A 26,679-nucleotide genomic window follows, 5' to 3' on the forward strand; every position below is an offset into this window, starting at 1 on the left:
CTAGGACGCCTCCGTGGCGCGCTCGCAAACCAGATGTTCCCAGCCAAACCTCCAAGAAGCAGTCCCAAATCACCGTGCAGGCGCTACAGGAAGCGCTTGGAGAAGCGGCGGCGGCCACTGCGTGTGCCAGCACGCCATCGTCGTTCCCTCAGCCGCTGTACCCGGGTCCTCAGGTCCCGGGCGGTCGCGGGCAGCCCGCGCGGCGGAGGGCCGGGGTCGCGTGTGTACGTGTGCTGGGAAGGCGGCCCTCCCCGCTGCCGCCGCAGCGCCAGTGCCTCCCCTCCCCCGGCGCGCACGGCCCGTCCCTGTCCCCGGAGGCGGCCCGAGCCGCCGCGGAGCAGCCTCGCCTTCGCCTCCCGCGTTTCCTACCGCCCGCCCTCCCCCGGCCGGGCTCCAGAGGCTGCCGCCGAGCGGCTCCCGGCGGGAGAGCGGCTCAGAGCGTGCACGGGGGCGGGCGCAGGCGGCCCGGTTCGGGGCAGCAGCGCTGGAGAGAGGCGCGCGCGAAGACGCCGGCCCCCCTCTCCGCGTTCGCTCGCTCGTTCCCCGCCTCCCGCACTCCGCTCGTTCCCACCCCTTCCCGGCGTGATTGATCCGTCACGGGCGCCGCCGCTGCCGCCGCCGCCGCGGCCGTTCTGAGCCGAGCCGGAGCGCGAGCCGAAGCCGGAGCCGGGGCCGGCGCCATTGCGCGGGGGCCGCGGGGAGAGCTTGGCGCGGGGCGGCGGGCCGGGCCAGGCCATGCGGGCCGAGTGAGCCGGCGCCCGCAGCCCGCGGCGCGGCATGGCTTCCCCGCCGAGCTCCGGGCAGCCCGGGCCGCCGCCGCCGCCGCCACCGCCGCCCGCGCGCCTGCTGCTGCTCCTGCTGCCGCTGCTGCTGCCGCTGGCGCCCGGGGCCTGGGGCTGGGCGCGGGGTGTCCCCCGGCCGCCGCCCAGCAGCCCTCCGCTCTCCATCATGGGCCTCATGCCACTCACCAAGGAGGTGGCCAAGGGCAGCATCGGGCGCGGCGTGCTCCCCGCCGTGGAACTGGCTATCGAGCAGATCCGCAACGAGTCGCTCCTGCGCCCCTACTTCCTCGACCTGCGGCTCTACGACACCGAGGTGAGTGTCGGCCGCCCGTGCCGTCGGGGCTGTGGGGGCGATGGGGGAAGACGTGTTGGACAGAAGCAAGCTTCAGCCCATGGGCAGAGCCCTGATTGAGCCTGCCGAGGGCACCGCGCGGGCTGGGGCTCAGTGCTTACCCTCTGGGTCCCGCCGGGCTTGGCTGGCACAGCCGGTACCAAGATTTGCTGAACATCTTCCTCCTCTGGGATTGTATGTGTGTGTATGCTTGGGTGTGGGATAGAAGACTAGGGTCTCCTTTGCCCAGATAAGGAGTGGAGAAGGTGGTAACTGAACCTCCCCAAAAGCCTGCAGTGGTCGCCCCTGCCCAGGTCCCGCTGGTGGGGCTGTGGAGTGCTAGGTGGGAAGAACAGGCGCATTGACTCTAAACTGGGCCATCCGGGGCTAGAGAGGCCACGGGCCTGCTCTCGGATCCAGGAAAGCCGAGCTGTGCTTTGAGGTCCGGAGGACTCGGGGACCCGAAGGGCTGGAGGGCGCAGCAGGGCTGGACGAGCTCGGAGCTAGTACCACTCAGGCCGGCGTGGGGCCGCCGGCTCTGCAGCGCTGCTGCCTGCATGTACCCGGCGCTGCCTATGGCCCGAGCGGTTTTCTGAGGAGACCCCCTCGGGCTGGTTGATCAGAGAGTGCCCTGATCAGGTCTTCACCCGGGCGCGCGAGGGTGTGCAGCCGCGCCGCTGCTGGTGGCCGGGCGGCTGCACGCGCAGTTTCCCCGGGCGCAGACTTGAAGCACGGACTTGGAGCGCAGCACCCGGCTTGCCCTCCCTGCCCCCTTCTCTGAGGGGAGCCGAAGAGCCGAGAGCTTTCCATCCCAAGCCCCCTCCTCACACCCTCAGCTTGCATTCCGGCTGCAGCAACAGTGCACACCTTCACCGCCCGCCCGAGGGCTGGGGTGCGCCTAGGGGGCTCAGAGGAGGGATCGCGGGCCGCGCGAGGTCGGGTTTGCGAGTTTTTCGGGACTGAGGGAGCCCTTACGCTCCGGCCGCAGCATCTGAGACGCGGCCTGAAGGGGGCAGTGATTTCCTGTGCAGTACGCTCGGTTGGCGCCTCTTCCACCGCGCCAAAGCCCGGCCGAGGCGCTGGGCTTGATTGACCCGGCTTCCTGGGGCTCCTTGGGCGCTTCTGCTCGAGCCCTGGTGCAAACCCCTTTCTGAGAGGAGGGTCGCGCTGCCGCGTTGATCGTGCAGCCTAGGCTACACTTCCTTCTCTGTGTGCCCCCCTCCTTTTTTTGGTCCCCGGAGAAAGAACAGAAATCTGAATTGCATCTTATTCCCCACCTCTCCCCTTCACTGATGAACCAGCCTGCTCTGCGCTGTAAATAAAAGGTGAAGAAACGGGTGGCAGTTGGTGGCGGTGCCTGCAGGCTGCTGCAAGCAGAGAAGCTTCCTCTGCCCCGGGAGGATGTAAGCTGGGTAGCTGTGCAGAGCCAACCCGTGTGGAATCATTTCTGAATGACATTCCTGTCTTCTCCAGAACATTTCAAGTTCTCTGGGGTAGTTGCCCGGCACACATAAATGGGAGGGCAATGCAATTATACCGAACCATTTCTTCTGGATACTGTTTCTCTGTTGCTCCATCTATATCTATCTATCTATCTATCTATCTATCTATCTATCTATCTATCTATCATCTATCTATTTTTGTTTTGGAAAGGACACGGAGAGCCGGTTCTTTGGAGACAAAACCATTTATGGACAGGGCAGCCCTGCTTGCATCATCACCAAATATTGTCAGCTGCATAATGTTTTCACCATCAATTTATTCCCTTCAGAAAGCTTCCCTGAAAGAGATTTCATATTAGCTTGTTAGTGGCAGCAAAGGGAAGGGTGCTCAATTTCAGGGTGTCGGTTGATGCTTTTATATTTTATTTTTTAAGTGTGTCTTGATGACTTCCTGAGTGAGAGGGGGCCTAAAGTCAAGAGGATGAGGCAGTCAGAAGGCACTTCAGCTCAGGGGAAGGAGGGCAGAGGGTATAATCTCAGCCTCACGCAAGCAGGGAAGCATATCTTGCCATTTGAAGGGGCACCGAGCATGGGCTTTGGGGTGGCTTTATCCTGGCTTCTGGTCAGAAACCTAGTATCTTCCCTGTGGGTGACCTTGAGCAAGGTATTGATCTCTCTAAGCCTAGATTTCCACTTCTGAAAGACTGGGACTATTATATGTACTCCCCAGGATGGTATTGTGATGCTTAAGGGAGATTAACAGACTGGAATGGAAAATGCTTTGAGCTGGCAGGTGCAGCGGCCAGTGCTCTGTCTGGCATGCTGTAAGCACTAAATAAATGTTTCCTGCCTTCCTTCCTTCATTTTCCTCTGGTGTGGATTCACAAGTAGGACATTGTGACTTCAGATGTGATAAAATGGTCACAACTAAAATATTGACTGCTTATTTGTTTTGGTCACTTCTGAAATCTCATGAAGGCTCGGTGAAGTTACCACCATGAAAAAAAGAATCTTGGCTTACAATCAAACAAATATGTATCTCTTGCCATGAAGTGTCACGGTTGGGAGAACACCCAGGTGATATAATACTTAATTTTTTCAAGTGGTCCATCTTTAGAGTACAGGTACTTTCTCTCTAAGCCGAAGTAAAGGATCAGTCTGGGTAATTGCAGCAAAATCCACAGTGATCTAAAGGGTGTTTGGGGCTTGTGTTAGAAGTGTGTGGACCCTGTTTTATTCAGATAGGATGTCTTTATGGATTGTGTATACCCCCTTGTCACTTGCTGGGTGTGTCACTTGTTGTGACATGCAGGATGGATGTGGTGAACACATTTTGGCTGGCTTTGCTAACATTTGCTGTCAGTCAATGGCCAGAGACAGTGGGCAGCCAGGGTGGACCTCTGTCCACACAGTCTTCAAAGAGATGGAGATTTAGCAAGACATGGGTTGATCTGATCATTGGGACTAGCCTGTCTCAATAAAGGAGCCTCCCGCACACACTTATTCAGTTGCCCCTCTCCTGTAGTTAGAATAGCAATAAAGCATTCAAAGCCCCACTCAGTGTTTGTAAAAATGAAACATCCCAGCAGAGCATCTGCTAGGCAGGACCTCTCTTCTCTGGTGTACCTCAAGTCACATCAGCAAATACTTCTTTATGTATTCCAAGGAAGATTTGAGTATATAAAAACACAAGCAAGACAACTGAAAAAACAGATAAAAGGAAGCATCAGAAACCACATAGAAGCATGCAAGTTACTGAACCCAGAACCTGGGCTAATATGGTTACTGCATTTTTGTAAATTAAATTTCAGCTCTGAGCCTCCTGGCAGTCAAGGTTAAAAGGTAAACATGGTAGATTACATTACTTATGTGTTTGTTTAAAAGACTCTGAGGGACAGTGTCTCTTTTTTTCATAAAAGTTTTGCAGGTTCAGAAATGTTCTTCATGTGATTGTTTCTCATTCTTTGGTAGAGATAATAAAAGTAAATAATAACCAAGGGATGAGTTAAAAAATAATGTCAGCTTTTCTGATTTGATTAAAGTAATTTTCATGTTGGAAAAATAGAAAATTGTAGAGAAGCATTGAAAAAAATTGTCTATAATCCACCTACACAAAGGTAATTGCATCTAATAATTAGTATTATTCCCTTCCAGTTGCTGGTGTTTACTGTTTTGTGTGCTTGAAATCTCTGTGCACGCTTTTATATTTTGTTTCATTCAGTTAACGTTATAGCATGGTTATTTCCCCATGTCCTTAAATCTTCTTTGCAAAGATGAATTTTAGTGGCTATTTACTATTCTATCCTATGGGTGCCCCATAAGTATTAAATCATTCCCCTACTGTTGGATTTATATGTTTTCCCCTTGTTACTATTTTAAATTATTCTGTAATAAACTTGGGAAAAGTTCAGGGAGCCAAAGGAGCACATTCCAGGTGTGCACCTCTCAGAAGGTCTACCCTGTTGCAGGGATCCAGCTTGGAAAACCCAGAGAAAACCTAGTGATTGGTGAGCACATCCTTTTCTTGAGTGGTTTTGCCAAATATCTGTTCTCTCACTCATTGTGCTTTAGAGAGGACCTAAACAACTGTTGGATGGAGGCCGAGCTTTTCAGGAGGTCTGAGTACAGCTTAGTAGCCATTGGGCACCTACTGCAGTTGCTGGTACTGCAGAAAGGCGTAAACCCAGCACTGGGCTCAGGAGAGGAGCTGGTGCACAGGGCAGAACAGAGCAAGCACATGCTTGTCATTTTCAATGCAAGGTAGAAAGTAATTTGTCTTGATGGTTGCACATTTCTGTGACTATACTAGAAACCATAGGACTGTAGACTTTAAAAGAATGAATGTTATGGTACGTGAATTGTATCTCAAAATGGCCGTTCTTAGAAATAAAGAGATAGAAAATGAACTCTTTTAGAATCAGGCTCACATCTTTGTGGTTATACCCCATTGCCTTGCATGGTACCTCACCCTTAGTATTTGTATTGCTTAGGAACCTTGTTACAGGTGACAGAAACCTAATTTTAACTGGTTCATGTGGCTGAAAAATCCTGGAGTGGGCTGTATTCAGGTATGGCTGAATCCAGTCCCTCTCTGTCTCCTGTGGCTCTGATTTCCTCTGTGTCTGGCTTCACCCTCAGTCAGGCTCTCCCCATTTGGCTGTACAGATGGCCCCTAGCAGCTGCAAGTTTACACACTCCCAGTTTAGAAACTCCAGTAAGAAGAGTGTTTCTTTCCTGATGTTTTCAGCAAAAATTCCAAGCTCAGCTCTCATTGGCTTGAGTTGGGTCATGTGTCTATCCCTGAACCAATAACATGATGCTGACGGGCCTGGGATATCCGCCAGCCTTTTGGAGGAAGAAGGAGGTGAGGCCAGCCCCACCCAACCACATGAATACAGAGTGGGGAAGAGGTGATTCCTCGAAGTACATCAGAGGCTGTTAAAGAGGGGTGGATGCCAGGTGGGTCTGATCACAGATATCCACTTGGGGAATGCTAAATTCAAGAAAGAAGCAATAGATGCCAGGGACATTAAGAGAAAGGGAAGCTCACATCTAGGTCTCCTGGAGGAGAAGAAGTCAAGGTGAGTCTGGAAGGGTGAATATAATGTTGACACAGAGAGGTGTGGGCTCAGGGAGATGGAGGTTGGATCTTAGGAAGGATCCCCAGGATCAAAGGATAAAGGCCTTCACAAAGTGTGAAGTGTGTCTGGGGAGCACTGACTTGTTATGTTTTCACCTGAGTGCAGGGTTTGTAGAGGGAAAGGCAGCCTTGGTGGTGGGCACGAAAGGCCTTGAGTGCCGTGTCAAGAAGTTTGGACTTTATTCTGGAGTGGTGAGGAGTTGTGGGAGGTTTTCAAACATGGATGTGACAAGATTAAGGCCGATAAGAACGTAGAGGCTGAATGGTAGACCGGAGAGGGTGGAGATAGAAAAGTCAGGAAGCTATTGTAGCAGTTGAAGGGGGAGATACTGGGGCCTGAGCAGAGATGGAGAGCCAGTGTGAGGGGATGGAGGCACTCTGAGGCCTGACTGGGCGGGAGGGGCAGCAGAGGGGGAGCAATGAGAGCGGGGGTATCTGGCAGGCAAGATAGTAACTGAAGTCAGTTGCACTGCAGGGGAACGAGGAGAGAGAGTCTCTGCGGGGATGCGGCTGGGCACAAAACCAGACCCTTCAGCTCCCCTAGCTCTAAGCACCTGTTAGATGAGCTTCTTAGCATGTCAGGGGGCCTGGGTTTGTATCCCCATTGAGTACCACGTACCTGCCCGGTGACCTTAGGCAAGCCACTTTGCCTCTGTTTCTTCATCTGTAAAATGGGGCTAATATACTAACTGCCTGATAGGGTGTGGGGAACAAATGAGACCATCCGGGTAAAGTAATTCAGTGCTTGGTACACTGTGAATGCTCAGTAAATATTCACTGCTGTTTTGTCACTATTCTCGTTATTCCTGTACCGTGTGGTGATGATTATGTTGACCTCACAGATCTGTAGTAGGGATAAACATGATGGATGTGGAACCTCAAAACATGATGTAAATGTAAAGCTGTGTTATCTGTAATCTTGCTTTCTAATGCTGCGTTGCTGAGAACGGTGTCGGAGAGAGAGCATGCGAGCACGAGATCTTTATACATGTGTATCTCCCAGCACATCTTACATTTTGCTGTGTGTCATAGCCATCTTTGTCTGTTTCTCCCACACTGGACTGTAGCTCTGTGAGGGCAGGGCTGGTCCCATTCCCCAGTGGTTTTACATACAGTGGGCATCAGTGAATGTTTGCTGAACTGAACTATAAGTGAATAAATTAGAACCTGCCTTCTGAATTAACTTCCCATAGGATGAATGTTTTCTCTGGATTACTTCCCCAGGGTCTTTGCTCCACCTCTCCATCACCATAGGACTTAGGGGACCCCATATATCAGGATCAAGCTGAGCTGACCTTCCACATGTTCCCACCAGCAACAACCCCTGAACTTCCCTGGTATGAGGGAAATACCCTTGGCCATGCCGTGCCTGCCCCCGACCAATTCCTCAGACCTAGCCAGGCACCCAGTAGAAGGTGGGTGGAATAACAACACACTAGGGCCTGTTTAGAACTAGGTATTGGGCTAAGCGTGTTAGCTCGCTACCTTTATCTTTAAAGAGCTCTTGTTCATGTGTTTGGCCTCCCCTCTTGTGGGACCATCAACTTCTTCATGAAGAGATGTGAGATTTCAACAGGGAAATGAACAAGCTGGAAGTGTAAGATAGGGGTGAAAATAGAGGTGCTAAATAAATATATAGAGAGGATATATAGCTTTTGTTAGTCAGGGTGGACTAGGCTATGCTGCGTTAGCAAACAAATCCTGAAATCTCTGTTGCTTGACACAGTCAAATTTATATATTGTTCACCCAAATCCCGTGAGGGTCAGAGCCTCCCGGGAGGCTCTCCTCCAAGTGAGAACACAGGGCCCCAGGCTGCTCTTGTGCTGTCACTCTTCCATCTTTTGGCTTCAAGAAGATGGCGAGTAGGAAGGAATCCACAGGGAAGGCACACTAGGTTTTGACCATCTTTACTTGGAAGTGACATGTATTATTTCTATTCATATTTCATTGACCAGAAGTAGTCATTGACCAACTTAACTTGAAAGGAGGCTGGGATGTGTAAAGGAGCATGTGGATGTCTTGGACACTTGTCATTTGGGGTCCTTCAAGAAGTACATGCCAAGATGGATTTACAAGTGCCAGAGTTTTTTGGGGAAATACCAGTGAAGGATAAAAGAGGAGGTAGGGAAACCCTCAGACCACAATGCTGTTCTGACACCTGTGAAAGGAGAGGGGAAGGAAGGAGAGTTGGGAGGAAGAGTCTCAGAAAGTCTTGGCCAGCCCATTGGGGTGCTCCAGAGCAAAGATTGCCCATTAGAGCAGTCACATATTAGAGACCAAAAGAGCCAGGCTCTAGAATCCCTGTGCAACTTAGTCACTGGCTGCAGGCTCCCTGGGAAAAATGTGTCCTTGGCTTAATTAAACACTATGACAGACGTTGAAGCTACAGCTGAAGGCTTAGCTGATGGCACTTGTCCTGTAGGTTCTCTTTTTGAAGGAGACGTGAGTGGCCCACCTAGATGGCTGCCACAGCTCCACCTATTTCTGCCTCAGTGTCCTAACTCTACACGCGCTAATGGAGAAAATTTTCTGCCAGGCCCTTTTCTAGGCTCTGGGATACAGAGTTGGATGTGACATGGACCCTGCCCTTGAGGATCTCATGGCCTAACCGCTGGTCACCTAACCGTGGTAGGTAGGAGTCAGGGGAGGATGCTGGGGAAGGCATACCCCTTCTGGAGGCACCTGTTTGGTCATTCCCCATGTTGTTTGGGAATTCAATGTAAGTGGCTTCTTATTGCTGACTTTTTTTGTTATTTATTTTGGTTCTAGGAAGGTGAGAAAATTAAATGGCATAAGTTGCCCAGTGAGCATCTGCATTCATCTCCTCCTTTATTTTATTCTTATTCTCTCTGCTTATATAATGATGTGCAGTGAGGCTGATGAGATGTCTTCCTCTCTGTACCTTTCTAGGAACCAGCAGGTGTGCCAGGCTGAAACCTTGGAAGTGTGAGCTTCAGATGGGGTCAGCGGTCTGGGTTCTGGTGCTAGGTTAGTTGCTAAGACCTCGGCAGTCTAGGTGCTGGTGCTAGGTTAGTTGCTAAGTCTTTGCTTCTCTGTGAATTGCAGCACCGATTGAGGATCTCTGCTCCGTTGTAAGCACTGCAAGGGCAGACATGGGGTGTGTCTGGGTCCCTTGTGCACACCTCTGCCCCTCCAGGCAGTATCTCAGGGCCAGGCACAGAGCAGGAGCTCAGTAAACACTTATTGAACAAACAAATAGATCTAAAAGACTGAAACTCAGCTCTCTGATTCTAAGAGGCTTAATGGGTGTAGTTGTAACAAATTGAGGAAGTGCTTTGTATGCCAAGCCATGTGGGGTGAGCTTTCTGCTTGCTCTTTATTCGTACTTTGGTGCTTTGGGGGGCCCAGTAGTTGTGGAGTGCAGAGGGAAAAGGGTACTTGTTGGATGTTCCAACAGAAGATTTTGTGCAAAGCTAATGTCAGTCTCTTCTCCCCTGACAAACATACACAGCATCCTCCAAGATCCTCCAACATCAAAACCTGGGAAAGAAATACTTTCCAGCATCTGACCAGCATTATGGTTTTAGGAGATTAGTTTATTGGAGCAGTATTCGAACTGGTAGTTGCTGGGTGTAGGAATCGGGTTCTGATACCCCACTCCCACCTCCAGGGACTGTGAGAGCCACAGAGACTGGACTGGGCTCTCGTACTAGTAGACACTGTAGGAATGAAGCCAAGTCATCAGCATTGGTGAGCCAGGTGATCTAGTGGCAGGTCTGAGTATAGTGAATAAAGAGGTGTCCTGGGATCCCCTGAACAACAAGACATATTCCAGGTGCCCTGCTCCTGGGCTGGAAGCTACTGCTCTTCATCCTTCCGTGGTCAGGACTGATTCAGGAACTGGGTAACCTCAGTCTGGAGTGACTATTTCTCTGACCTGGTTTTGGTCTGGAGCCCAAATCAGATAACCAAGTTTATTAGAATCACTTGCAAAATAAGAGTAAATTGGTTATGAGCTGATGTTTGAAGGTCTGGGAATTCTTGCTTGAGTAAAGGGCATGAACATTGTGACACCTTTGGGGGCTGATTGGGGTGTTCTTTTTTTGCCAACTTTCTACTTTTTCAGTCTTTTTTGAACAGTCTGCATTGCTGGAAGGATGAAGTGTCATTGTCATGTAGAAAATTCATGGTAGATCCAAAGTACTGAGTAAATGGATTCATCTGTCTTCATCAGTGCCCATGTCCCACAGCTGCTGGCTGAAGCAGACCCGCCCCCCCCCTTCTCCTGCCATTTGGCAAGGACATCCTCGGTCACCGTTCAGATAAAATGTAGCCAAAGAAGGACTGTGGAGTGGTGCATTATTGCCGCTCTCCTGGCGTAGGGTCAGGAGGTGGCAGAGAGAAAATGATATTTTCACACGCTGCCCATGATCCACTTGACTTTGTTCAGAGGGAACTGATTTTGAAAGCAACAGCCATCCTTATAATAATCACTGTATTGTCCAAATCGCTTTGGTTCTGGACCTGCCCATTCACTGAAGCTTTTCTGAGAATGCCCAGAATTGTTTCAGGGATTTAACTGGCAGACAGGGACCTGGAAGCCCACTCCAGGGCGTATGATCAGAGCCCATATGCAAATGCTCCCACCCAGCCCGGCTCAGAGCGCCTTGCCTTTGATAGAAGAATTGACTAGCCTGTCACTCCATAGAGTGTCCTCTCAGGGCCAGACTGACCCTTCTGACCTCCTTGCTGGACTCTGAATTCTAGAAACGTTGGGAAGCCTTTGGAGAGCTTCTAATCTTGTCATTTAAAAAAGGAAAAGGTAAAGGAAACATTATTTGCAAGTGTGTAGGTGAAAGAAAAGAGACTACGACAACAGTAACTCACCTTTATCCTGCGCTTAGCACCTATCAGTCCTATGTCAAGTACTTATTTAATTCTCACACCAATTTGATGCGGTAGTTGCTATTATTGTCTGCATTTTACATATGAGGCTTAGAGAGGTTAAGTGACTTATTTAACATCACAACCGACCAAGTGGTGCACTGGGATTTCAGTCGGATGGTCTGACTTTGATCTCTGCTGCTTAAATACTAAAGTGAAACAGCATCTTCATATGGGAGTTATCTTCCTCCCATGAAAGCAAGTGGCACGTTTTGTCAGTAGCTGCCGCTTCTCTTTTTTTGGATGAATTTCACCCAGCTGCTTGTCTCTCCCTCTAATTCAGCCTCATCCTCACCATTTCCCTGTCCGCCCACTCAGACACACAGCGGCGCTGAACTCTCTACTCACTTTAAGTGTGTCTGTCTACACACCTAGCTCACATGGATCCGCTCTCTGCTTCCCTTGCTTCGGCAGAACTTGTCACCTCCTGTAGTGTTTACTTGCGGTGTCAGTGTTTGTCTCTGTGTGTGTGTCTCCTGTTAGACTTAGATCATGTTGAGAGCAGCAGTAGTGCTTCCTTTACACATGTAGCTCATACTTGCTAAGCACCTACTTGGTGCCAGGCCCAGGGCTGGTTATAGGGCATGTGGAGATGAGTCTGAAACAGCAGTGCTTTCAAAGAGAGGCCACTGGGGATCGTTACTATGAAGCATAAGGAGCGTGATGGTGCAGCCTGGGGCAGGTGCAGGGGCTATCACCCAGATGCAGAGGACCTTTAGGACCACTGACCCAGCTTGCTGGTCAGGTGGCCTCCCTGTTTGATACCCTGACTCATCATTGTTCTGGGAATGGGAACAAGACTTCTCCCTGTGCCCTTGAAGGCCCTGTAGTCTGCCCTGTTCACTCCCAGCTTCATTGCTGAGCACTCTCCCCTTTCCCTCTGGTCCTAGACATGTGGTCCTTTCAAGTTTCTCTGGTGATTGTGCTCAGAGAGTGTGGAAAGGACCTTTGCACAAGCTGTTTCCACCATCTGGAATGGCTTTGCCATCTTTCTTCATCTTTTAGATCCAGCTCAAGGGTGCTTTCTCCATCCTCCCTGATTGGGAAAAATCCCCTATTACAATTTCTCTAAGAACCATGAACCTTTGTAGTGCTTATCACAGTTGCAATTTTAAATTGTTGGATTATTTGATCAATATTGGTCTTCCCCTATTCTGCCAGGGTACTGTGAACTTAGTCTGTTTTGGCTTACAATAGTGCCTCACACAGTTTCTAGCACATGGTAGGTGCTCAATGAATATTTGCAGAATGAATGGATGAGTGCTGAAGGATTGTTTATAATGGCTTCTGTGTGTTTTCCGATGCCCGGGCAGTGTGGGGAAGACACCTGGACACTGTGGAAAGACCATCACATATGGAATCAGAAACCTGTGTGTGTGCTGTTGCTGCTCACTCCTTGAGCCTCAGTGTCCTCATCTGTGAAATGGGGATGATCCTTTCTCAGATGCTTTTTTTTTTTTTTTTTTTGGGTACGTGGGCCTCTCACTGTTGTGGCCTCTCCCATTGCGGAGCACAGGCTCCGGACACACAGGCTCACTGGCCATGGCTCACGGGCCCAGCCAGTCCACGGCATGTGGGATCCTCCCAGACCGGGGCACGAACCCGTGTCCCCTGCATCAGCAGGCAGACACCCAACCACTGCGCCACCAGGGAAGCCCCTCAGAGGCTTATTTTGAAGGCTGACATAGAACATGCATGTAAAACATTAAGTACAGGGGGCCATGTTGAGTAGGCACCCACTAAATTTTATCGTTGTTATTTTATTATAATGCATATGAAAACATAAAATGCTGTGTAGTCACATAAAAACTGGTTCTTATTTCAGTGGGGGTTTGTGTGTTTGAGGCCAGCCAAGAAGTACGAGGTCTGTGTCTGAGCCTCACTGAATGGGATTCTAAGTGAAGTGGTTGTTTCTAAATCCCTGTCCATTTCCAGAAGGATCCCTGTCCATTTCCAGAAGCATCTGTGCACTGAGAGCTCAGTGGTGAATCTCCTCTGGGCCTGGGGCTGGGCTGTTGACCCCAGTGGAGTCCTTATAGTTGAGTGTTGTCACTGCTGGCTATTGTCCACTGCCAAGCCTGGCTGTGAGCTGGGCCAGCCCATGGGGACAGGCACGTCATCTGTTTTGCACCTGCCATGTCCCCGAGCCCAGGACACAGTCTGCAGGCCCTTGGTGATATCTGTGAGTGGATGAGTGCCTCCGTGTCCGAGCACCTAGCATGGCTCCTAGCACGGCCCCTAACACATTGTAAGTGCTTTAGCAAATGCTTTTTGCATGAGTGTCGCTAAACACAATGTACAACATAACCACTTTGGATAAAATCACAACTGAGCCTCTAAATGGAGCAGAGGGAGAAGACACGATCAGACATCAGAGGAACGGATGGCTCCACCTGCATACCGGATTTGAAGGCAAGAGAGAAACATTCTGGTGTTACCGTGTCAGGAGAACATGTTTCCCTTTAGGTTCAAGAGACAAATCTTCTAGCTTAAGGGCCAGGTGGTTCAGTGGAAAGGGCTCTGTGCTTTTGCCATGGGTGACCTGTCTCTGGTACTCATTAGGGGATGACCTTGAAGTAGTTGTTTAACTTGTGTACACCTTAGTTTTGTTGTCTATAAAATGCGAATAATAGTAATGCCTGCCCTGCTTGTCCATGGAGTTATTGTGGAGATCGTTGAGGAGGGAGGGAGGGAGAGAGAAAGAGAAAGAGAAATAGATAAATGTGAAACGGCTTTAAAAAGTCGTAAAGAGTTGCAGGTATCAGATGTGTCTGAAACTAAACAGAAAGAGTAATTAATTCTGGGTTGTCCTTTCAGGGCCTTTGGGTATCTCCAATAACAACTTTATCAAAGACACAGAGATGCTGTTCACACAGGTGATTCATTCAACTTTCTATTAAAGAAGGTGGGCACAGTATTGGATAACAACACTGGAAGTAGTTAGCCAGGGAGCTGCGGTCTTCTGACCCAGCAGGCTATCTTACAGAAGCATCTAGAACAAGAAGTGATTAACATGTCTTCCTCTCATCTGTCAGATGTCTTCAGAGCCAGCCATTCGTCTTTGGCAGGTGTCAGATCCAAGACCATCCACAAGCAAACTATTGAACAAGGTCCAGGGCAGGAGTTTGGTGGTGTGGGAGTTAGGGCCGTCTGCTGCAAGCAGCGATTTGGGATCCAAGCCAGCAAATCATGGGGTTGCTAGGTTTGGGGGCTGGGGCAAAGACTGGCATGTCTGATTGAAATATGAAATGCCCAGACTGGGCCAGGAGTGGGAGGCTGGGATGCCCATGTGCTGAGCTAATAGTATTTATTTTCTCCAGAAAGAGCTTTGGTTCTTGCCAAAAGATGTACAAGTATTTTGTTGAGACCTCAGAGTTCTGGGCCAGGCAGTGTGGAGATGACGAGTTTGGTTTGAGAGATTTGGGGGCCCCAGTTGTCCCTCCAGCTACGGCATCCTCAGAAGAGCACCTGCTGGGCTCCTGTGGATGCTGGTCGTGAGACCACCTGATTGGGTTTGTTTTGGCCACTCTAGATCCTTGGCAGGCTGTGGCCCTAATTCCAACCTGGTGGCTCCACGGTGGACAAAATGACAGGTCCTTACTGAGCCCCTACTATGCGCCAGGCACTACGCTGGGTGCACTCACACGTGCATCGGAGAAGGCAAGGCGCAGTAGAAAGAGCTTGGACTTCCGAGCCCGAGAGGCCCAGGTCCGGCTCTCGGCCCTGCTGGGTGACCTTGGGGAGGTCGCTTCGCTTGGGGCCTCCCTTCCCTGATGTATAACGTGAAGGTTTGATAGCAGATGACCAGCATTGTTTTGAGGACTAAATAAGATAAAAGCATTTGGATCTGGTGCCCAGTGGGTGTTTAGCAGATGCCACAGAGCACAGTACTCATTGGGGATATGACACACTTCTGTTCTGGTGTGAGGTGGGGGCAGAAAGTTGCAGAACTGGTCTCTGAGAATTGCTGTGAGTTCTGGCTTCCGAGGCTGAGGACTTCTGTTGGGTTTTAGTTTGAGTCACCTGGATGGCTCTTTCACTGCACACATATAAAAAGCCAGGTGCTTCTAGTTTGGGGAGCCAGGGAGGTGGGTGTAACTGGAAGAAGGTCCTGCTCTGGTCTGGCTCTGTATTCAGATGATTCTAGAAGCCCCTCCCTTACTGTTAGGAAGCTTCAAGGTTGCTGGGGTCAGTGGCCCCACTGTCTGAAGAACAGTGGCCCCTGGGAGTGAGAGGAATGAGACTCTGATCCCTCCCTCTGGGGTTTGAAATTGTTAGGACATGTCTGAGGGGTGACACAGCTTTGAGCAGGGTCTGCTGGAGGAAAGGGAAAAAAGAGCTCCGAGGGGAGCTTTGCTTGGAGTGGGGGCCCAGGGCATGGGGTGTCGAGGGCAGGCTGGTTTGAAGATGGGAACTGATTCTGGAATGTCCCTCCTCCTCTGTGACACCCTGGGGAGGCTCTGGGGATGGTGACTGTGTATATAATATAAACTGAAGGTACTCAGTGTTGAGAACTGTAACCCTCAGTTTCCATCTTGGTTCTGACACTCCCTTGGTCCAGGGTTGACCCCCTCAGGGGACAAGGCCCTGCCCTGGTTTTAGTGCAGACCCCAAGCCTCTGTGGCCAACATGGCAGCTGAAGGGAACCAAGGCCGGCAGCTGGGCCTGGCTCAGAGTTTGATCTCAGGGGCACCTCAAGGGGTGCTGGTGAGGTAGACTTGCCAACCTGTCAGCATAGACCACCTGGAGGGCCGGGGTGCACTGTGCTGGGTGCTCCCAGGAGAATGCCTGAGCTGCCCTATCCCTCTTGTCTTTGAACATTCAAATAAATATGACCTTATTTGTACCCCAGTCTGGTACAGTGCGAAGTGCAGTTGGTTTCTCATTTAGTTCTGATAATAACTTTATTTGGTAGATATTATTTCAACAACTAAACAACAAGAATTACAGATTGTGTGTAGTGCTAGAGTTTATTATTTATTCCAAATGCATCACCCAGTAATAACCCGGTAAGAGAGGAATTCTTCCATTAGCCCCATTTATAGATGGGAAAACTGAGGCTCAGAATGATGAGCCCTGGGTGAGATAGTAAGCGGAGACTTACTAAGTCCAAGTCTGCCAGACTCTAAGCCCAGTGCCCTTTGCACTGCCCACAGCTGCCGGGCACACTCTGGCCTAGGCACATGGGTTATGTGGTTCTGCGCTCTGCTCTGGGTTCATGGAGATCCATCCAGAAGCCGGGAAGCCATCCATCATGGCTGTTCCCAAAGGTCCTTCAAGAGAGGTGTGTGTACAGACGCACTTGGCTTCATGAATGATAAAGTGCTTCCGACTTTATCCTCCTAAGCACCTCAGGAATGACTGCCGGAGGTGGGCATCCACAGCAGGTAGATAGATGCTCAGAGCGGCTACAGGGTTGGACCAGTATCCACATGCAGGCCAGTGTCAGCTGGCCACGTGGGAGAGGTGGACATTGGGCTCCATTCAGGAACGAGAATGATGCACCTGCCTCATGCCAGGCTGTGGGCATCTGAACGTGACTCAGATATGACATGACAGTGTGGGTAACTCATATGTGAGCAAGTGACCCTGGTTGAGTGCCTGACTCTTGAGCAGGACTGCCTTGCCATCACTTACCATCTATGTTAATTTTTGGCAAGCTACTTCATCTCCCGTGCCTCAGTGTTCTCATCTATACAATGGGGTGATAATAACAGTACCTGTTTCATAGGATAGTTATAAAAACTAAATCAATTAAAATTTGCTGAAGACTTTGACCAGTGTGCAATACATAGTAAGTGCCATAAAAGTCTTGTCAAGTAAAATAAAAGATAAGAGGCTGATGTGAGTAGACTCTTAGGGAGGCACAAGTAAGGGCTATAGGAGCATGAAGGGAGGGCTGATGCATTCTCACTGGGTGCAACCTGAGAGGGCTTCTCAGAGCAGGTGACTTTTGAGCTGGGCTTGAGAGAGAGAGGTGGAGATGTGGGAAGAACCCTGTGGGAGGAGGGAACTGCACTAGCAAAGATAGAGAGGTGGGACTTTGCGGGGTAATGCCGAGCCATTCAGGTGAGGCAGGCACATAGGTGACTGACTGCAAAAGACATTGTGGAGAGAGAGCATCGATCTGGAAAAACAACCATCTTTGGGCCTGCAGTGTCTGGAAGCATAGTTTTAAATCAATCAGTGTTGACTGAGGGCCTCCTGCAAGGTCCTGGCTTCTGGTACTTGCTGTCAGCACAGAGGCTTCTTGTCAGCTAAAGCTGGAGGATACACCCCCATGTCACCTGGGAGCTGGACAAGGTCATCTGCAGGGACATCACAAAAATTAGGGCTCAGGGGAGAGAAGGTAGATCAGGCAGATTTAGTTAAATCTTGACTTTGTTACTTCCTGAGACTTGTCTTTTGGCAAGCCAGGCCCTCCCTATCCCACTGAGCCTGTTTTTCCTTCTATACAATTTGGATGTGGGTTCTTGCCTGACAGGGTGGCCGGAAGGCAAGGATGAGAGGAAGCATCCTCTGAGAACGTTGAATGAGAGTAGGACCCAGCCGTGTTTGACACCGATTAGATTCGGAGCGAGCCTGCCATGTACACCATTCTAATGTTAACAAACAAAAAATGACTCAGGGTCTGAAGAGGGCCCGAGATTTCAAAGCTTACTCCAAGTTGGGTCTGTAGGTGGACGTAATAGGTGCAATCAGCTTTACGTTTCTCTTAATGGCTTTCTTGATGAAGGGAAGCAGAGAGCAGCAGGGATCCGTGCTGGAATAACTGTTGGGAAACCTCGGCAGTCAAATGCCAGGTTGGCAGGCCCGGTCCTGCAGTCTGAGGGCAGAAGGCTGGTGCTGACGTCCCCAAGGTTTTCTGTCAGGCTGATGGGCGCCGGGTCTGGCTACAGAGGTTTCCCTTTTTGACATGGGGTGAGCCATAGACTGCACTGGTCCTCGGGGGCCTGTCTCTGTTTGAGTGTAGCCGGATATCAGGCAAGGATTAGCAGCACCCCCTGCCCGCACATTCCCCAACAGGACAGACTCTGGGTTTGGAGACAGAAAGGCTTCTGGGGGCGGCTGTTGTTTTGGAGTCTAGTGATTGAGCAGAGTATCTTGAGAGGATGGAGTTCTTAGGGCCCAGCTGGGATATAGAGTGGCTTTCCTTTTGAGACCTGCCAGGTTCCAGCCCTTTTCCCATCTGCTGCAGATCACTTCTTCTCTGAGCAGTGACAGGCCATTCCTAAAACCCATTTGGATGGAAGAGATTCTGAACAGAGCCGTAAAATGGTTTTCTCACAACCGCTGATAAAGAAGTTGATGTATAAAGACTCAACTGGATTTTTGCCAAAATGACTCCCTTCTGGGTGTTTAGAGAAAGAGAGTTGTAATGCCTTAGGGGGAACTGAAGGGAACGGAAGGGATGTGTTCAGAATATAGGTGTGGATCTTGGAAGGCTTGGCCTCGGGGTCTTTCCATTGGAGCCGGGCTCTCTGAGCCCCAGTTTCTTTATCTGTAAAGTGGGGAGGGTACCCTCTCCAGCTACCCTCCCAGGGTGATTTTTTGCTTAAAGTGAATAATGGCACTGGAGAGCCCTTGAGAAAAGTCAAGATGGGACTATCTGGGATTGCTAAGTATTTCTGTGAGAGAGCCTTACAGTGGTATTTGTCCAGATACATAAAGAAGGAACTCATGAAAGCTACAGAAAAAGCAGTATTGTGAAAATAATAGGAACTAAAGTAGGTCTCATTTAGGTTTTAGGAAGAAATAGGGCAGTGGATGTAAAGAATGAGCTATCTATTCTTGTTTTTAAGTCAGAATTGACTTTTTAGGGCAGAAAATGGGCAGTTGGATTCTTTCATCCTGTATGAGTTAGAAGTCAGAATGTCAGAGGAGATAAAGGGCCCACCAGAACAAACAAATAAATATATCCTGAAAAGATTTTCTTATGTGGTTTGGATGTGTATAAGAAGCCAGTTTAAAAGTTTTCAGATCTTTGAATGGTATAAATAATGATAACTGAACTAATAGTGTTAAGAAGAGCATGATAGTGCCACAGATCCCTCCCATTCTGACTCCTTTGGAGAAAAGCCAGGTTAGGAGACATCTGCAATGCAGAATATTTTAGAGGATGACACTGGCCTCTGTGGTAGCTGCAACTGTTCGCTTTCTCCAGTCCAGCTCTTCTTCTCTGGAGCTGTACAAGATCCTCCAGAAACTGGGGATGTGGGAATTCTGGTTATTGTCTGGGTCCTCTGGGAGCAGGTGTGAAATTGCCCAAGTGAAACCATAGCATATCTCACCGTCAGCACCACCAGCATCGTCAGAGTGAACACATTCCATGGGCTTAGCCTCTGTTCTTTACAGTAGTAAATAGTCTACTTTTCATCAAGGTCCTAGGAGATAAGCATTCTTATTGTTCCCGTTTTTCAGATGAGAAAACTGAGGCACAGATAAGTTTAATAATCTGCCTAAATTTACATGGGTAGTAATTAACTAATTTAATCCCAGGCAGTGTGGTTCTAGGGCCCACATCCATAAACATTAAGCACCTCTGTCCTTGTTTCTGGCTTTCAAAGGGACCTCAAAAGATCAAGTGGTCCAGTTGTCTGCCTTCCCACACATAATCTTATCATTATCCCCAATTTACAGAAGAGAAAGCTAAGGCCTGGTGTTATAGACTGAATGTTTGTGTCATCCCCCTGCCCCACCACCACAATTAATATGTTAAATCCTGACTGCCAGTGTGATGGTATTTGGAGGTGGAGCCTTTGGGAGGTGATTAGGATTAGTGTCCTTTTTAAAAAGGAGACCTCAGAGAACTCACTTGCCTTCTCCATCATGTGAGGTTATAGCAAAAGATGGTCGTCTGTGTACCGGGAAGTGATTTCTCACCAGATGAATCTGCTGGTGCCTCGATCTTAGACTTCTCAGCCTCCAGAACTGTGAGAAATAAGTTTCTGCTGTTTATAAGCCACCCAGTCCATGGTATCTGTTCTAGCAGCTCAAATGGACTAAGGCACCAAGAGAAGAAGGGACCTGACTTGCTAAAGCCACACAGTGAAATTGCAAGCAAGCTGGACCCAGGTCTTCATTATAGGATTGACCTCCTCCAGAAGTTTCTGCTCTGCCTTTTGGGTGTCTTTCCTCTTTCTGAGAGAGTGAGAGCCACATCAACATGTGGCCCAGATTAGGCTCTTCCTTCTTACCCCTGGCATGCTTTCCACTCTCCCTGAACCAGCAGGTCCTCCTCTTGTTGCTGGGCTCACTCTGGCTGCCAGGACCCTGCCCCGGCGTGCCCCTCCCCACTGTCCACAGAGGCTGCACAAGGGTTACAGGTAGGTTGGCAGGAACCTTCACCAGCTGTGATTCCGAGGTGGGTGCTCAGAGCATGCTCAGAGGGTGGTCTGAACAATTAGAAAAAGAAGAGGGGATCACTCTGAGTTCTCCAACAACATGATGGGCTGCACTGACCTCACTTACTTTGTTGAGAAAGTTACAAACTCACGAGGTTAGGGGAGCTGGGAACCTAGCAAATGTGAACTCCATGAAGGTATTTGACAAAATCTCTTGTAACTTTTCAGCCAGGTAGAGAAGATGGTCTATTTAGAGGCATCTGTTAATTGTTTGAATCTCAAACCCAAAAGGTGTTAATCTGGGAGTACTCTTGGATGGTTGTCTGCAGGACTCTGTTCTTTGCCTGGGCCTTTGAATTATAGATGGTCTCCAACTTATGGTGTTTTTACTTTATAATGTGCAAAAGCAATATGCGTTCTGAGAAAGCGTACTTCAAATTTTGAATTTTGATCTTTTTGTGGGCTAGTGCTGTACAGTACTCTCTCGTGATGCTGGGCAGTGGCCCCGAGCGGCATCTCCTGGTCAGCCACACAATCACAAAGGTGAAAACTGATATACTTAAAACCATCCTGTACCCAACCATTCTGTTTTTCACTTTCAGTACAGTATTCAATAAATTACTTGACATATTCAATACTTTATTAAGAAATGGGCTTTGTGTTAGATGACTTTGTCCAAATCTGTAGGATAACATAAGTGTTCTGAACATGTTTAAGGTAGGTTAGCCTAAGCTATCATGTTCAGTAGGTTACATGTATTAAATGCATTTTTGACTTAATATTTTCAATTTATGGTGGGTTTATCAGGACTTCACCCCATCGTAAGTTGAGAAAGATCTATCTATCTGTCTTTCTATCTATCTACCTATCTTCTATGTATCTGTCTTTAAAAGAAGATACATATTCTTTTGTTGGTTTGTTGGTTTGTTTTTGCGGTACGCGGGTCTCTCACTATTGTGACCTCTCCCGTTGCGGAGCACAGGCTCCGGACGTGCAGGCTCAGCGGCCATGGCTCACGGGCCTAACCGCTCCGCGGCATGTGGGATCCTCCCGGACCAGGGCACGAACCCGTGTCCCCTGCATTGGCAGGCGGGCTCTCAACCACTGCGCCACCAGGGAAGCCCCATAAAAGAAGATATATATTCTTTCTTTAATCAGTGACTTAAATAAGGTCATAGAAGTCATACTGGTCAAATTTTGCTGATGATATCAAGCTAAGAAGATTAACAAATATTTCAGATGACAGAGCCAGAAAACAAATTTCCTCTTACATTCACACCATTGCTCCAGGATTCTAAGAGTTCTTTTTCAGGGTTCACTACTTCAGCTGGCTCTTGGGTTCTGAAAACCAGCTGCTTAAGGACAGGACGAAGTTGATGAGGCTTAAAGGGAGTAGATATGAAAAGACACTGAGGCCCTAGTTGACCATGACTCATTTTGCTCTCTGGAGGGAGGGAGCAGCTGGGGTCTGCTGTTCAGCGCCTGTGCTGACGTAAATGCAGGCCACTGGTAGTCCCTGAGTCTGCTGAGAATGGGGCCTCTTTCAGGGCATGTGCTGGGAAAGGCAATGCCAGCAAGATCATTGAAGATGTCTACAGACTAGAGAAAAGCTCCTGTTGGTGACCTTGGCTTTGACCTTGGCTTCATCTCACATTACCTTCCCTCCTCTCCTCTCTCCCTCCCTTCTGCAGATGCTTATTAAGTAAGACCTCAGGGTGCCAGGCACCGCAGTGGGCAGTGGTGGGCAGTACCAAACGGGGTCCCTGACCTCATGGAGCTTATGAACCAGTGTCTTTCTACAATGTGTATGTAGGTGGTGCCAGGGGTCTATGGGATGGTGCCATCAGACTGGCCCCGGTGGAAATCCAGGCGTCCTGAGGTAGGCAGCCATGCGGTCAGGAGCTGAGGAACGCACAGGTGAGGCCAAACAGGGGAGCCTGGAGTGGAATGGCCTTCTGTTATGCAGAATAGTTCATTCTGCCTTGGGCTAGGCAGTTGGGGAGGGGGTGGTCAGCAGCTGGCCTTGAGGAGGGCAGAGAATTGCATCCTTAGGGCAGGGAATTCAGGCAGAGGCCATCACACGGACAAAATACAGATCTCTATGGACAGAAGCTTTGGTCTGGGGTGAGGTTTATCTCTACTACAGATATTGTTTTTACTCTGTGTTTTTAAAAAATGTTATTGTAGAGTATAGCAAAAGGTATTTGGTTTTGATCTTTTGGGATAGGGACATTATCTTGGAATCACAGGCCCCCTTTCCAGGATGAGGACAAATGTACCGAGAAATAAATAGATATCATTGAGTAGGATGAGCAATTTCTATTTGAGGACTTTAGTCAATATCATGCCAGTGGAGTCCATCTCCACTGTTGGACCTTTCCCAGCTGGGAAGAGAAAGGCATACTTACAAGATCATTTGCGTCTTTTGAAAAGCCATCCTAATGACTGACTTTTGTGCTTGGAGAGTTTGCATTAAGATTAAAAAAAAAAAACCTTGTAATGTCTTTATCTTATTATAAAAGTAATTTATGTTTATTGAAGACAATTCAGAAAATGCAAATTAAAAGAAGAATATTAAAATCACTCATAACCCCACAATCTAATATAATTACTTTTGATATCCTGGTATATATTCCCATACTTTTTAAAAACAAAATTCAGATTATTTGCTGTTTGTTACCTGCTCTTATTTTCTTTAAAACTCTATATCATGAAGAACTTTCTGGGCCATTTCAGAACCTCTACTCCATATTTTTAAGTGGCTTACCAATATTCTACTAGGCCATATTTTGATAATATTCTCTTGTTGAAATGTGGGTTGTGTGCATTTTTTGTGTGATTCTTAACAACGCTGCAGCATACAGCCTTGAAACAAAGTGTGTGTGCTTCTCTATGATTAGTTCCTTAGACTCTAGCGTTGCCTGAGCCAAAGGGTATGCAAAATTTAAATATTTTAAAACTTAGCTATCTCTGCCATTTCTGGAAAGCTTACTGTGGACTAGAGTCAAGTGCTTTTATATGCATCATCTTGCTTAGTTTTTATAACATAAGTAGGCACTATTCTTCTTCTTTTTTTGAGATAAAACATCAGAGTCTTAGAGAGTTTTGGAAGCTTACCCAAGACCTCAGAGCTAAGGCGTAGAGGGAATCAGGCCCATTTACCTGCCTGCAGGACCCACAGTGGAATCCTGTACAACTTATTGCTAAGCTGTCTATCCTCAGACAGCAATGGATGGGGTGGGCGAGGCCTTGTTCTGGAGCACGTAACTGGGAGATATTGCTAAATAAAAACCAAAAACAAAAGCTCTGCCAATTGGGCAGTTGATAAGCTTTTATTTTGCACTTCTTTGTTTATCAGAAAGGTTGAATGTATTTCACTGTTTAATGAGCTCTGTTTTAGTGAATTGACTTGTCATATCTGTCGACTATTTTCATTAATATGCATACCTCTTTCCTATTGATTTGTGAAACTGCTTTTTATGTATTACAGTTATTTACCCACCCCCATCCCCAATGTGTGTAGTAAATATTTTTCCAGTTTTTTCTCTTGCCTTTTAATTTTATATTATTTTTCAACATGGGTTTTTAAAAAAAAATCTCATGTATGTAGATTGATATCTTTATGGTTTCTGCTTTTGATGTTGTGCTTAGAGCATCCTGCAAATTATCCATGGTTTTATAAATAGCCCACTTAGATTTTCTTTTGGTTACACTAATGATTTAATTTTTTTAATCTTTAACTCTTTAGTACATTTAGTATTTATTTTTTAATAAAGTGAACCTCTAATGACATATATTTTTCCAAACGGTTAATCCAACATTCCAATACCATTTGTTGAATAATTTGTTTCTCCATTTACTTGAAATGACACCTTATATATAGTTGGTCTGTTTCTGAATTCCTAGGTTTCCAGGTTTTATAGGTATGTCTAGGTCAGTGCACTACTATTTAAATCACCTTAGCGTTATATTACACTTTAATATCTGATAAGGTGAGTCCTCTCCATAATAGTACTTCTCTTTTCAAGGATTTTCTTAACTATCCTCACCCATTTATCCTCATGCTAGAAGCTTAGAATTATTTTGTTGAGTTCTAAAAATGATAATCATAAAGTTGATATTTTGGTTGGAACTTGGCAAACTCAGAGATTGATTTGGGGAGAATTGAAATCTTTGCATTATGGGGTCATCATATTCAAGGAATGAGGTACATCTTTTCTTTCACTCTTACCTCTTTTATATCCCTCTTGAAGATTTGGTAGTTATTAGTTCATCCCACAAGTATTTCTTGAGCAGTTCTAGACATTGTAGCAGTTCTAGACATTGTAGCCCTTTTCATATGAACCTTAATCGTTTCACTAATTACTCAGTGTTTTATATCTTTGTCACTATTGTGAGACATACCTTTTTATTTTATAGTGGCTCCCCTTCATCACTGTATTTTCTAATTATTGCTGGTGTGTAGAAAGCTCTGATTTGTGAATATTTCATAAGCAGCCACCTAACTGAGCATTCTCACTGGTCTGAATAGTTTCCCATGGGTCTCCTAGGTAGTCAGTCATCCTTTTTTGCAAGTGACAATACTTATACCTCTTCCTTTTCAGTTATTACCTGGCTTCTTTGTCCATGGATTCAATTATCATCAACTGTGAGAGCAGAACTGGGTAGATGCTGTGAGCACAGGCATTCTTGTTTGATGGTGTGACTCCTGTTCACTGTTGCTGGGCGTGCTGGCTGTTGTTTGTGACAGGCTTTTGGTGTGTCCTGGAGGTACCTTCTTTCTTGTTTACTAAGAGGGGTTGGTTTTATTGTTTTAAATCAGAAACGAGTAAATTTTATTAAATGCTTTTTCAACATCTCCTGTATGAACTGTTTGCATTTCAAAAAGTTATTTTAGCAGGCCCAATGGGAGACTTCATATCTACACTTGTGTGAGTGGGGTCTGTCCTCAGAATCATCTAAAGTCATTCATCCCCAGCTGTATTGAGACCCTATGGAGAAACAACGAGCTAAAACCATCCAATCCCCCGTTCTCCCCCCGTAGTAGGTACCAGACAATGTGTGTAAGAGTCAGTGGATGCACATTCTGTCACTGGCGTGAATTCTAGAAGGATGTTAAAGAGAAGCACTCTCAAAATTTAGAGGTGGGAAGGCTGGGGAACCTCACCTTCCCTTGTGCACTAATTAGGAGGCCATCAGTGTAAGGAGGCATTTCATCCAGTTTTCCAAATGAGGTTAGTATCATGTTTGCCTCATCGAGGAACTGAATTACAATGCCATAGACTTAAATTGCGGGCCATAAAGTGTCAAATACTAATGGTAGCCTTCCTGAGGTCTGGTATTACCAACCTCATGATTATGTCAGTTGTTGGGATGGCAGGCAGCCTTCCCAGCAAAGCACCTTGCAGCAAAGGTGCGGCTGTAATGGGGCGAATTTTGTCTGGGGAATTAGACCTGCTTTCTAAATAAATAAGGGATTCAGGTGCTAGGTGAGGAGCTGAACTGGTTGGAAGTGCCCCCAGGATGGTGCCAGTTGATTTGGCCGAAAACAAGTTGTTCTAAAACAATTTGGTTGGAAACAGTATGATCAAGGTGAAAATTAGTTCCAAAATGATGAGTTGGCAACAAGTGAATCATTCCCTCTTTGCTGGATTTTCACATGGGTAGTTTTGGTGCACTATTCATTTATTCAACAAATATTAACCATCTGCTATGTGCCAGGTACTGTTGTCATCAGTGAGGTTTCAGCAGTGGACACAGCAAAGACCCTGTCCACAGAGAGCTTGCATGCTGATGAAGGAGACAGAGAAATGATGCATAAATTATCATACATCTTAGCTAGTGGGCCATAAACCATGTCAGGTGGTGATAGAGCTAGAAAAGACAAATAAAGCACAGTAAGGGGATGAGTGATGAAGATTTAGAGGCTGGATGAGTTCTATTTGAAATTGGTATCTAGAGAAGACCTCTATGAGGTAACATTTGAGCAGAGATTGAACAGAGGGAGACAGACAGCCTGTGGTGTTATGTGATGTCCAGGCCAGTGGAAGAGCAGAGGCAGGGGCCCTGAGGCAGTTTCCTTGGGGAATTCAAGACCCACAAAGAGGCCCTTGGGGCTGGAGCAGAGTGATGAAGTGCTACAGAATCAAGCTGGTGAGGGGCAAGGGCTAGATCCCATAGGACTTGATAGCCATGGGATGTTCGAGGATTTTGCACAGAGAAATGATGTGATTT

General features: G+C 47.7%; 1 protein-coding gene across 1 annotated transcript in view; it reads left to right on the top strand.

Annotated features, from left to right (window-relative positions):
* The first annotated feature begins 326 nt into the window (after nt 1–326).
* The window catches only part of GABBR2 (gamma-aminobutyric acid type B receptor subunit 2), a 370,111-nt gene continuing 343,758 nt past the window's right edge, over nt 327–26,679 (top strand). The window contains exon 1 of the mRNA XM_007461653.1: nt 327–1,095. Within this exon, the coding sequence (XP_007461715.1) occupies nt 778–1,095 (318 nt within the window). The 5' untranslated portion in view covers nt 327–777. The remainder of the gene's footprint in view (nt 1,096–26,679) is intronic.

The sequence above is a fragment of the Lipotes vexillifer genome, unplaced genomic scaffold (assembly GCF_000442215.2).
Source record: "Lipotes vexillifer unplaced genomic scaffold, Lipotes_vexillifer_v1.1 scaffold809, whole genome shotgun sequence".
NCBI classification, from domain to species: Eukaryota; Metazoa; Chordata; class Mammalia; order Artiodactyla; family Lipotidae; genus Lipotes; species Lipotes vexillifer.